The sequence below is a fragment of the Suricata suricatta genome, chromosome 2 (assembly GCF_006229205.1).
Source record: "Suricata suricatta isolate VVHF042 chromosome 2, meerkat_22Aug2017_6uvM2_HiC, whole genome shotgun sequence".
In the NCBI taxonomy this organism is placed as follows: domain Eukaryota; kingdom Metazoa; phylum Chordata; class Mammalia; order Carnivora; family Herpestidae; genus Suricata; species Suricata suricatta.
Genome location: NC_043701.1, coordinates 142608775 through 142621123, shown reverse-complemented (window position 1 = coordinate 142621123; position 12349 = coordinate 142608775). Strand labels below are relative to the sequence as shown.

The 12349-nt window shown below is 39.0% G+C and overlaps 1 protein-coding gene across 1 annotated transcript in view; it reads right to left on the bottom strand.

The window, feature by feature from the left end:
• Positions 1-12349, bottom strand: part of NRG3 (neuregulin 3) — a 1058459-nt gene that overhangs the window by 33859 nt on the left and 1012251 nt on the right. Inside the window, exons 12-13 of the mRNA XM_029919916.1 lie at positions 8563-8665; positions 1844-1970 (exon numbers count right to left, since the gene is read on the bottom strand). Coding sequence (XP_029775776.1) covers positions 1844-1970; positions 8563-8665 — 230 coding nt within the window. The remainder of the gene's footprint in view (positions 1-1843; positions 1971-8562; positions 8666-12349) is intronic.

The following is a 12349-nucleotide window of genomic DNA, read 5'->3' as shown; positions in this document are numbered from 1 at the left end:
CTTCATTCAATCATCCCTACACTAAAAGACTTGAGTCAACTCTAAGTCTCTAATGGTTCAATGCTGTGCCCCTGGAATAGCCCTAACCTTACTTAAAATGCCTGCCTGAGAAACATAAACAAAAACAAAAGCTCAGACCCTCCAAAAGAATTTGCTGTTAGCTCTAGCCAATGCCTGAGGAAAGGCCACTGACCTCCCTTAAAAGGACTTACAGTTGTAAACCGTCCTCCTTTGTCATTCTGAGATGTATATGTATCTCCTACAAACTCCTAAGGGAGTTTCTTTCTCAGGGATCTGAAAGCCATATCTTTGAAACATAATCATTAGGAAGGATAGGACCTCTGTGGAAGTACAGAATCCTAAACTCAATTAACTGCCAGCTAACAGACACAGCTGGCATGCACACTGAGCAACTCTGTAATTTTTCACTTCCCGGACTCTGTCAAGACCTCACTGTTTCTACCCCCCACCCCTGCCATTCCCTCATTCTCCCTTTGAAACAACCAGTCACCTCTCTACAGACTGAAGTTGGGTTCAGTTCATGCTGGACCCTCTTCCATAATGCAATAGTCTATTACGGATTAAAACCTGCCCTTACTACTTTAACTAGTGGGTGGCTTTGTTTAGCTTCAAGGTCCAGTTGCTAAAGACTTGGGAGCCTCCACCCCGCATTTGTTTTACGGCTGTGAGATAATACTCAAACATCATTAGCAGAAGCATTCCCTCTGTTTCAGAGAACTGTCCCCACGTAACTATGATTGCAAGCTTAACGAAATTTGGCTGGGAAGCAATTCCGATTTACAAATTCCACATTAAACATCTAAGTACATCTGTTATGCATAACATAATGGTGACTTTTGGGTAATGATTTCTTAGACTCACAAACAATGTATACATTTCCAGTGATTTATGCACTGGGAGTGGCATAAGTATGTTCTGGGTGATTGCCTATTATATTTGAATCCTAGGTTTATACCATGGCTTTTGTTTCCTCCTTTTGTGTTTCAGAATCTGGATGTGCAATCTTCTACAGGGGCAAAGAATTGCAACCTTGAGAGAAATATTTCAGTAGATCTTAGATGATATGTGCCTGTCCTTAATTGTTTTGCAATATATCTCAGAAATGATTAAAACAACATTAGAAAGAATGTAAGATTCAAAGAGCTTGCATTTCAAATTCTGGCATCCATTTAAGGCCGGGTATTAGGAAGCACTGACTCTGAGAAAACAAGCCTCACTTCACACCTGTCTTACCTTCGACCTCACTCGCACCCCTTACCTTGGAGTTTCTGGAATATAGTAATGGTTCTCGGGATTCCATGGTTTTACCTTTTCTGTTTTTGTTTTTTTCTAGCCTCTTGTCCTTTGCTCTTTGACTATATGATGAACATTGCACCTCCCTGTCTCCCTCCCTTTCTTTGGTCTTTTCTCCAACCTACCAGAATGTCAACCGTCTGAGCCCACACACTCCTCTATTCTGGAGTCTGTGCCCCTTACCACAGATAAGTTCCCATCAGGTGGGGAGCACTGTATCCCTGGCACCCAGCACAATTTCCGACACAGTAAGAATGGAGTAAGTCATTATGGAACCAACAACTGGAGCTCTTTTTGCTTCCAGAGATGAATTTATATTACAGGTTGTAATCTAGGGCTGAGATTTACGTTTTCTCTGTTTCATCCCATACACGGGGATGTGTACACACACACAGAACAGTAAAATGACTTAAGGAGAAATATACAAAGTCCTGAAAAAATATAACATCTGATCCCTGGCACCCCATTCACCCTGAACTGGAAACACTGAACTTGGCTGTGGGAAGAGACGTATCAACAGGTCACTTACAGTCTGCAGCTGGACATGATTCTTCACCAAGTTCTCTGACTTTGCCATTGTGCTGGATGCCTTGAGACTGTAGTTTTTACCATTTTGTGGTTCTTTCAGCTGCTCTTGAATTTGTTTAGCTTGTTTCCTGCAGGTTTAAATACACAAATGCATAAATAGTTACATAAATTTACTCTATTCATATTTGGGGGGTTCGTTCATTCCCAACATCTAGGTCTGTCATTTGTTAGTGCTGGATAAACTTAGTTAACCATGGAAAGCCCTCCTTCATTTTCAACCCACCAGCCCCATTAGATAGCTTCTAATCTGGAAAGAAACTGGTATTATCCATAACCATCCAGAGATTCACACCCAATGGCACTCCAAAGGCAGAGATAAGCATAATAAATTGTTCTGGGCTTCATGGGTGCAAAAGGTCCCTAACCCTTATTGTGTAGCTCTAAAGAATTAGAAATCCTCTAGAAGCAGTAACCAGGGGAAACATTAGAAGCTTGGCCCTACCAGCCACATGTGATATACTAACAGAGTTACATTTATACTTGTTATCTTTACATATACAAGTATGCATAGCTTGATTGCATAGTCTACATATGTACTATAATGTGTATATTTTCTCCTACAGTTTAGAAGCAGCTCATTTATTGTTACCATTAGTCCCAAATGGGGAGATTATTATTTCCACTTTGTAAACCATAGTAAACAAAGTTAACTCTTGAAAGAGCACCTACTATGTGCCATGCATCACTTTAAGTGTTTTCCATGTATCAACTCACTTACTCTTCACAATAATTCTGGGTGATGAAGCAGGAACCTATATTCATTTAATAGATGAGGAAACTAAGGCACAGAGAAATGAAATCATTTTCTCAAAGTCATCTGGCTAGTAAGTGGTGGAGCTGGATGTGAGCCCAGTCCAGCTGGTTGCATACTCTAAAGGCTCAACCACCACTAAGGGGACTGTCAGACCACTTACCCATGGTCCCACAGCTTCTCAGTGAGAAGGCTGAGCCTGCTCTCAATCTCCAGATTCTGAGTAAAGTACCCCTGCCTGCATATGCCTGCATATATGAGGTGACTGTTGTTTAAGTCAGGCAGAGCCTGCATCAGAAGAATGCAAAAAATTCCTGCCTTATTTGCTGCTCTCTTCCAAGGGCTTTATAGCGACATTCTATGAGAAGAAGACTCAGTATTCATAACACATACACACACACACAAACACTTTGCAGAATCATCCCCTCCCCCACCCCAAACTTTCCCAAGATCCCTATGAAAGATAGAGCCTTTGATGGAGTGAGAGCACGGTCTCTTGCAGTGAGCTTTTCCTTGCAGGCAGCACTCTACAGAGAATGGGCTTGGCTATCAAAGGGGCTGGGATTTAAATCCCGGAACAACGGCCACCTACCGCTTTTGCTTTGATTTCCTAAATCAAAATGACTGTTTTCCGAAACTTCTCTGGGCCTCGGTTTTCTGGTCTGTGGATGCAGTTGTCAAAGCTAACTTCCATGGACACTGTGGAAACTAAATCTGTACAAACACCTGTGAAGTGTTGCTTTGCCCCCCACCCCCCTTCCTCATATTTAGCAAGCTTAGCTGGATGGGCAGATCCTGCAGGGAAATTAGAACATTGACTCAAAGGTAAAAGAAAGGATTATATTAATTGCATCTCTCACAAGCAAGTTGACAGTATTTGCTACCAGATTTGGAGGCTTTGGGCATCATTAACTCTTTTGGATTTACACCACCAGTGTGATATAGCTCTATTTGTTTAAATATTTCTTTTATATTTTCAATTGTTTAGGAGGTTTTTATCTCCAGTACTCTTAGTTGCTTCAATCCAGTTGTAGTAATCTCCCTATTTCTTAGCATCTAATCTGTAGTCTATTGTTCAACACAAGTCTGTCATATCACCATTTTATGAAGCATCTTATAGCCACAAAATTCCATCAGGGATTTGTTGATGAAGGGAACAGGAGATTCTCCCTAAATAAAACATTGGTGAGGCAGTAAAAGGGGGCTTGGCACAGAGGAAGGACTCAATTACTTTAAGGATTAAATAGTAGAAACATTAACAATCTTTTCATTAATTGTATAATTCAGTGTCTGGGAAATGCCAGCTTCCAAGGGAACTTTCCTTATAAAAATGTCTGACTGCAATTTCCTAAATTGTTTTATAATTTGCTTTCCTGTATGAGCTTCTCACTCACTCATTCCTGACTCATTACTATTAGGACACCCAAGCTTTCCTTTCTGAACTGGCCTCCTCCTCTATCATCCCATCCCAGTCCCAAGAACACTTATTTCTGTTCTTTCCTCCTTCACCCAACAAATAGGAACCAGGAGATGAGAAGCATCTGATTACAATTCCATTAGCTCCCTTCACGACAGTCAGTGCTCTGGGAATGACAAGACATGGGCATTCCACACTGGAACCCCACTAGCCTAACAATGTCAGTGTGAACATTCTATAGTTCATTGAGTTTTAAGTTTCTCTGGTCCATTTCATCAGAAAGCAAGGAGATGTAGGTTGTGGAATGTCAGGTATCACAAGTCCAGGTGTTATTTTTGTAAGGTTGCAAAATGGGTTCCTGGGGAAGCAGGCACTGAGATGGAGATAGAATGTAGGGTTTTTATTAGTTGGGGGAGAGGGAGCTCTTTGGATCCATACCCGTGGAAGCAAAAGGAGGGAAGCAGGACTGGGCCGAGGGAGAAATTGGAACATAATGAAGTCTCAGTGAAGAGCTCAGCAAACCCGGGGGTGGGGGGGGGGGTGGATTTAGGATTAGCATGGCCTTGTAGGCCAAATTGGGGCAAAGGTCTAGGCCTTTAGAGCCTGACATTGACCTGTTACTGGAGGTGGGCTATCTCAGATCAGAGCAAGGCAACTTTGATTACATTTGTTTTAGCAACTGGAGGTCAAAGATCTTCACTGCTGAAAAGAATGAAAGCTGTGTTATCAGAGCATCCACTGCTTGTCCTTAATGGGCTTGCCTTGTTGCTAAAATCTTTGACTTCAAAGGGTGATAACCTACAGTTAGGGCTGGTTTTTACTGGTAGCACCAGTTCTCCTTTTTCCTTCTGTTTTTGTCAGCTGTGATTATTATGTCTCAGCTTCTGTCTCCTGGAACATTTCTCTTATCCCAATTCCATTTTTTAGAGTCAAATTATGTCTTGCACTTCCAAAGTCTACTAAGGACTCCTAGAGGCAGCTTCACTGCCTTTTGCTTCACATAAAAAGAAACCTAGAAGAATTTGTAGTTACCATGTGAGCCCTATCAACCAGATTTGAATAGCTCAACTAATCCACTAATCACTTATGGGAATATACGGGCTTGTTGGACATGATGAGAAGAGAATTTCTTTCACCGTGTCCTTTAGAGTTATTGAGACTCAATTAACTCAGAAAATCCTCCAAACCCACGAAGGTGTTCATCAATTTGACATCATCATGTTAACCACCTTCAAGCTTTCGTCCACTAACAATCTGCTGTAATATTCCATGTGGTGAGGTCATACCAAACCAAGGGTTCACAAGACAAAGGACAAAGGACCATAGTGGTGGCATCTGAGGGACTTTGGGAACTATAACATCAATGACCAGAAGAATGGGAGCTTTGGGGTAACTCTTGACTTTATCTGGCTGGAACCTATATACCCCAGTATATAGAAAGCTCGTTTCAGTGAATTAATTAAGAAGCCAAGGATGGGGAGGTCATAGAAGCAGAGAAGACTGGGTGCTTCCAAGATGAAGGCAAGCAAATGACACACATGTTAACAAACTTATAGTATGTGTGACAGTAAGCAAAGTTTGAAGTAAAGTCTGTCTGTACTGTTATCTCCAAGACCTGGTGATGAGAATTAGAATCTCAGGAATGAGTGCAAAGAAACATGTGCAATGTATTATAAAAATTCACATTGCTTTCCACTATATAGATTAGTTGCTTGGTATGTGGTATAGTATTCCTATCAGGCAAGGAAAAATAAACCAAGAGCCTGTCTAGAAATTATGCTAGAAGGAAATACACTCTAGGTCTCTAATGAGAAATATAACTCCACTTGGAAAAGGCTTCAATTTTTATTATTGCCTTATTATTCTCACATTTTCTTATTTATTTAATTTTTAATAAAAATGTGTCCCAGCTGGGCAGGCAGAAAGACAACATTCTGATTAGTGTTCCTCCACTGGCTCAGTTCTCTGAGTCCCCCATAATGAATGATGTTGAATAGTGTTTCCATTAAACCCCAACACACACGGAGCTCCAGGAGGAGGTGTTCCTCTCAGAGCCCACGTGCTGCCTGGAGAGGGAGAGAGTGACAGCCCCGAAGAGGGAGGGCCCTTCTTCCTCAGCTGCTCTCCATTCTTGTGATTGTCATAATCAGTCTTTCATTTAAATGTGTCACAAACACAAATTATACTCTATAACTAAGTGATTAACTACCACTTGTTAGCAATTTGCTTATTGTTAAATATACAACTCCTTTCCTGTACATAGCACTTGTGAGGAGACCCTTCTAAGGTCCTGCCGCATGTAATTACCCCTCTTGTGCCTGCTGGTGCTTGCTCTTCACTTTGTCATTACCTCTAAGTTTCAGTGTGGAAAGCTGTAGGTGTTAACAATAGCTAGTCCTCACTGAGTATTTACTCTTTTGAACACTGTGCTGTGCTCTTTGCAGTGTTATCCCATGAATCCCTAACAAATTCTGTAAGGTAAATATTATTTTTGGCCATATTTTACCATAAAGGAAACCTGAGGCTAAAGGACTAGATGTAATTTGCCTAATAATACAGAACAAGCAAGTGGCAGCCTGATGCTTTGAATACCGGTAAGAGTGACACATGTAAAATCTTGACCACGTAAGCTTTCTAGAGGACACAAAGCCTGGTGGGCTGCACCAGGGCTATTCCGGATTCACCCTTAGCACTTCACCTCCCACCATCTAGTGGAGGACTGTGGGACTCAGTGTGGCAGAGTGGTTTAGAGCCTGCAGTTTCACCTCGGCCTGCAGAAATGCAGAGACCCCATCTGTAATTTCCTACTGTGTGGTTTTGACAAATTAATATTTTAAAATTAAATTCTGTTATTATTTGAACAATTCAGCAATGAGGAACAATGTGAATTGTTGTGAGAATTGGGAGATAATACATGAAAAGCCCAGTGTCCCTGACAAAGAGTAAGTTCTCAAATATGAACACTAATCACTGTCACAGCCAAGAGTTGCCTAGGAGATGTGACAATTAAATATAATGGGGGCCTGAAACAAAGCATAGTAAGTAAAAACTAAGGAAATATGCAAGTATGAACTTTAGTTAGTAATATAGTATCAATACTATTTCACTAATTGTGACAAATGCAACATACCAATACAAGACATTAATATTAGGGGAAACTGGGTCTGGGATATGTGGGATCCATCTGCACTGTTTTCACAATAATTCTGAAAATCTAAGCCTATTCTCAAATAGTTTATTAAGGAATAATAGTTACTAATTATGGATTCTTACCTAAGTTTCCATTATTTTTTAAAATCATAATTGCTGTTCTTTTTAAAGATCAACATATACAACATGCAGACAGGTGTCAGAGACTATATCTGGAAATGGATCCATTTTTAGAAGAGCGAATGGGCAGACAAATATAGGTCCAATGAAAGCAATTACACATTGGCTTGCATTTCAGACAAGCTGTAGGAACAGAATCTGTGCCAACTTAAGGCTTGCATGATTCAAATAAAATTTCCACAAATAAAATAGCTTTATCAAAGTTCATTTGGAATAAATATATATATTTAAATTGTTTTTAATGTTTGTTTATTTTTGAGAGAGACAGAATGCAGATGGGGAGTGGCAGAGAGAGAGAGGGAGACACTGAATCTAAAGCAGGCTCCAGGCTCTGAGCTGTCAGCACACAGCCTGATGTGGCCTCCAACTCACAAACTGTGAGCTAAAGTCAGATGTTTAACTGACTGAGCCACCCAGGTTCCCCTGGAATAAATATACTTATACTTATTTTATTATACTTTATTAGTCGAAAATAATAAAATAAGAACCTTAGGCAGAATTTTTGGGTTTTTTTTTCAGGTTTATGTATTTATTTACTTAAGTGATCTCAACACCCAATGTAGGGCTTGAACTCACCACCCTGAGATCAAGAGTCACAGGCTCTTCCAATTGAGCAGGTAGGTGCCCCAGAAACTTTAGTTTCTTTACAAGGGAAGTATAGGGCATATTTGAGCCATGCTTACCAACTGGTGAACCAAAGTAGATCTTATAGTATTCATATTTTGCATTTGGCTGAAACATTTATGGGTACGGGTAAAATTACTATGAAAGGAAAAGTGTGGAGTCCTTTTTGCAGAAAAGGCTAGTCAGTTGTTGATAATATTTAGGTCTACTCCAGTAAATTCTCTGTTCAGAAGCATTAACCCCTTAGTGGCAGGAAGACACTGAGCCTTTACTTCTGGCAGATACTCAAAAAATTGCAAAGAACATGGAGTGTTCATGGTCACAGAAAGGAAGGATCGCTATATGCACCAAAGAGAAACCACACACATGCATGTATGCACATGCTGCATATATTCCCCACAGTCTATAAAAGATGCTCAGTCATTTATAGATGTTAGATGGGCCCAGTTGCCTCTGCCTGGGGCAGAGACTGTAAAGTTAAAGAAGAAGGGCTTTCTCTGAGAAGTAAAATTTTAACACTTGAGAGAAATGGTCTTACTTGCTTTTGAAGTAGAATGCTGCACAGAACATGCCCACGATGACAATTCCAAAGATGATACATGAAATTGACAGCACCTGCCTTTGATAAACTTCTTCGCTCTCTGTGAATTTGAAAAACAGAATTAGAGGTGTTAGCAGGGTACAGCTGAGACAGTTTTAATCCTTGTACTTCTGAGTTGGTAGGAGCTTTTCAGAGCAAACTTTTTGGCTCCTGACATGAATAGAAAAACGTAAGGAAGTTATTATGATTCAATTTCTTTGCAATTGTTTGCAGGCTAGCTGGTTGTTATTTTTTGAATATGCACGTATATTTTTGTTTATGTACAGATATCGTAATTATGAATCTTACAATCAAAAGACATTCCATAAATTTAGCACATACTGGGACATACATTTTTGAAACTATAGTGGGGTCCAAAATAATCTTCTAGAGAAACAAACATGTGTCTATCAACATTTTCCTGTGCCAGTGATGACTTCCAATTTATTTTATGTGATACTGATGACACTGTATCTTCTAATTTGGTCCTTCTCTGTCTCCCATTCATCCATCCACTACTATGATTTGACATCACAAATAAAAGAAACTTCAGTATGTATGTGAATATTTATTCGCCCAATTCTTGACTTCCTCAATACCAATGATCTGGCACAGTAATCTCAACCTCTATTACCAAGGTCATTATCTGATAGCTTCTTCTCTCTCTCTCTCTCTCTCTCTCTCTCTCTCTCTCTCTCACACACACACACACACACACACACACAAATAAATAACACAAGAATTCAAATATAAGCATGCTGCTTTTTAGCCATTACCATTTACACTCCAAGATCATTTCTGAAATATGTCTACTGAAGCAGATCTTCCAGCTCATCAAGACCCTTTTATCTATAGATCTCAGAACTTTCCGTTAATTATCCTCCTCTTGTCTTCATTTTCTCTCTTTATACAACAAATAAATTATGATCTATGATTATAGTCATTCACTCTCTTGCAAATACTCTCAACTACTATATCTCTTTTTCCTTCCCTTTCACCCATTTGGCAAAATAACTGCATACAAATCCAATAAACTGCCTTCTTCATACCTCTCCTTTGAGCAGCTCAGAATTGGGAGAGAAGATTGTCCACTTGGGCAGAAGGGCATCAATACAAGTTGACAATAGCATTGCTTAAGTAGATATCTGATAGTGACTAATAATCTCATCAGCCTGCTTCTGAATTTTCCTAATGATTGCCCATAACTTCAGCATACTACTCAAACATTTGACTTACTCTCCCTTCCCTCACTTTCAGATCTTCCATATATGTTATAAAGAAAAGGAAGTCACCATAGTATAAATCATCTCTATGTATAACACAAAATATACAAAATTAAGTGCATTTGTATATATTCCTTTTGTTTCTTAACAGAGTGCATGAGTACTTCTCACACTTTACTATTGCGCATTAGAGTCACCTTGAGAACTGCTGAAGGACAGATGGCCACCTACTTTCTCTCCCAGAGTTACTGTTTTTGGCGGTATGAATTGGGGACAGAACATTTGCAGTTTCTTAAAAGTTCCAAGGTGATTCTAACGCTTCTGGTCTGTGAAACATATTTGAGAATGACTGAATAAACTAAAAACCTTCAGAACATGGATCAACCATGTAAGAACAAGGGAGGTTTTTTTGTTATTGTTAATGCCAACATGGTATGGTATCCATGTTGGACCTTCTAAATGAAAATCTTTATTTAAATGAAAGTTTTAGGTGTTTCACATGCACACTAAAATTGGAGAATGACTTAATTGGAAAGAGCACTATATTTTTGTTAAAGGCTAATTCCTTGGATCCAATTCTCTTCTGTCATCCTGGGGTCTTGTCATTACTTAAATTTGAAGGAAAGGGAAAACATTACAGTTATTTTTAATGATAACCAGCATTATCTTTATACCAAAACCAAACAAAGACATAAAAAGGAAGTAACTTTTGGACATATATCCTGCATTGATATGCAAAAATTTTTAACAAGTTTTAGAAAATAATATCTAATAAGGTATTAAAAGAAATACATTGTGACCAGGTGGGGTTTATACAGGGAATGTATTGTAAAACCAATCAATGTGGTTCACAATTTTAACAGTAAAGAAAACATTTATTTAATTATCAAAGTAAAGGGGAAAATTAACAAAATCTAATATTTATTCCTACTTTTAAATTTCTTAATTATTTATTTTTGAGAGAGAGAGGCAGAGCATGAGTGGAGGAAAGACAGAGAGAGAGAGGGAGACACAGAATGTGAAGCAGGCTCCAGGCTCTGTGTGACTCTGAGCTCTCAGCACAGAGCCTGATTTGGGGCTCGAACTCCGGAACCACAAGATCATGATCCAAGCCAAAGTCGGAGCTTAATTGACTGAGTCACCCAGGTGCCCTATTAGTATTTATTCCTTATTAAAACTCTCAAAAATTTAGAAAGAAACTTCTTCATTCTGATAAAGAGTATCTATAAATAATCTATACCTGATTGTAACAGACTGAATGCTTTTCTGCTAAGATCAGGGGAAAATACAGCAAAAATATCCACTCTTACCATTTGCATTCAACATTGTATTGTAGGTTTAGTCAATGCAAGAAGGCAAATAGAGGGGCGCCTGGGTGGCTCAGTTAGTTGACCATCCAGTTTTGGCTGAGGTCATGGTCTCACAGTTCATGGGTTCAAGCCCCGTGTCAGGCTCTGTGCTGACACTAGCCCATAGCCTGGAGCCTGCTTTGGCTTCTGTGTCTCCCTCTCTCTCTGACCCTCCTCTGCTCGCACTCTCTCTCTCTCTTCTCTCAAAACTAAATAGAAAAACATTAAAATATATATTTTTAAAAAATAAGGCAAAAATAGAATGAAAGACATTCAGTTTGGGAAGATAGAAGAAACATGATCTTTGTTCTCAGACAACATGATCATCTATGCAGAAAAGCTGATGGGATCCACAAAGAGCTCATGTAACTAATAAGCAAGCTTAGCTAGCTTTCAGTATACAAAGTTGCAGGATAAACAATACAAAAATTAAATGTAAGCCCATTTAATGGCCACAAATATTCAGAAATTAAAGTATCATTTACAGAAGCATCAAAAATATATAAAGTACAAAGAGATAAATCTGACAAAAGATACACTAGGTCTATACAGTGAAATTTACCATACATTTTTGAGATAATTTAAAACTGAAATCAATGGAGAGATAAATATGTTAATTAATTAAAAGATTCAATATTATTAAGATGTCAGTTCTCAATTTGGTGGATAGATTGAGTTCAATTCTATTTAAAATCTCAGGAGACATTTTGCTGTTGTAGAAACCAATAAGAAGATTCTATATTTTCTTTTTTAAAAATTATTTTTATTTAAGTAGTTTATTACCAAGTTGGTTTCCATATAACACCCAGTGCTCTTCCCCACAAGTGCCTTTCTCCATGACCATCAACCCCCTCCCTCCTCAGCCCTCAGTTTGTTCTCAGCATTCAAAAGTCTCCCATGATTTGCCTCACTCCCTCTCCCCCACTCTTCCCCCCCTTTCCCCTTCCTATGGTCCCCTGTTAGGTTTCTCCTGCTAGATCTATGAGTGAAATCATATGGTATCTTTCCTTCTCTGCCTGACTTATTTTGCTTAGCATGACTCTCTCCAGGTCCATCCATTTTGCTACAAATGGCCATATTTCATTCTTTCTCATTGCCATGTAATACTCCATTATGTGTATGTGTGTGTGTGTATATATATATACATAAATATATATATATACATATACATAT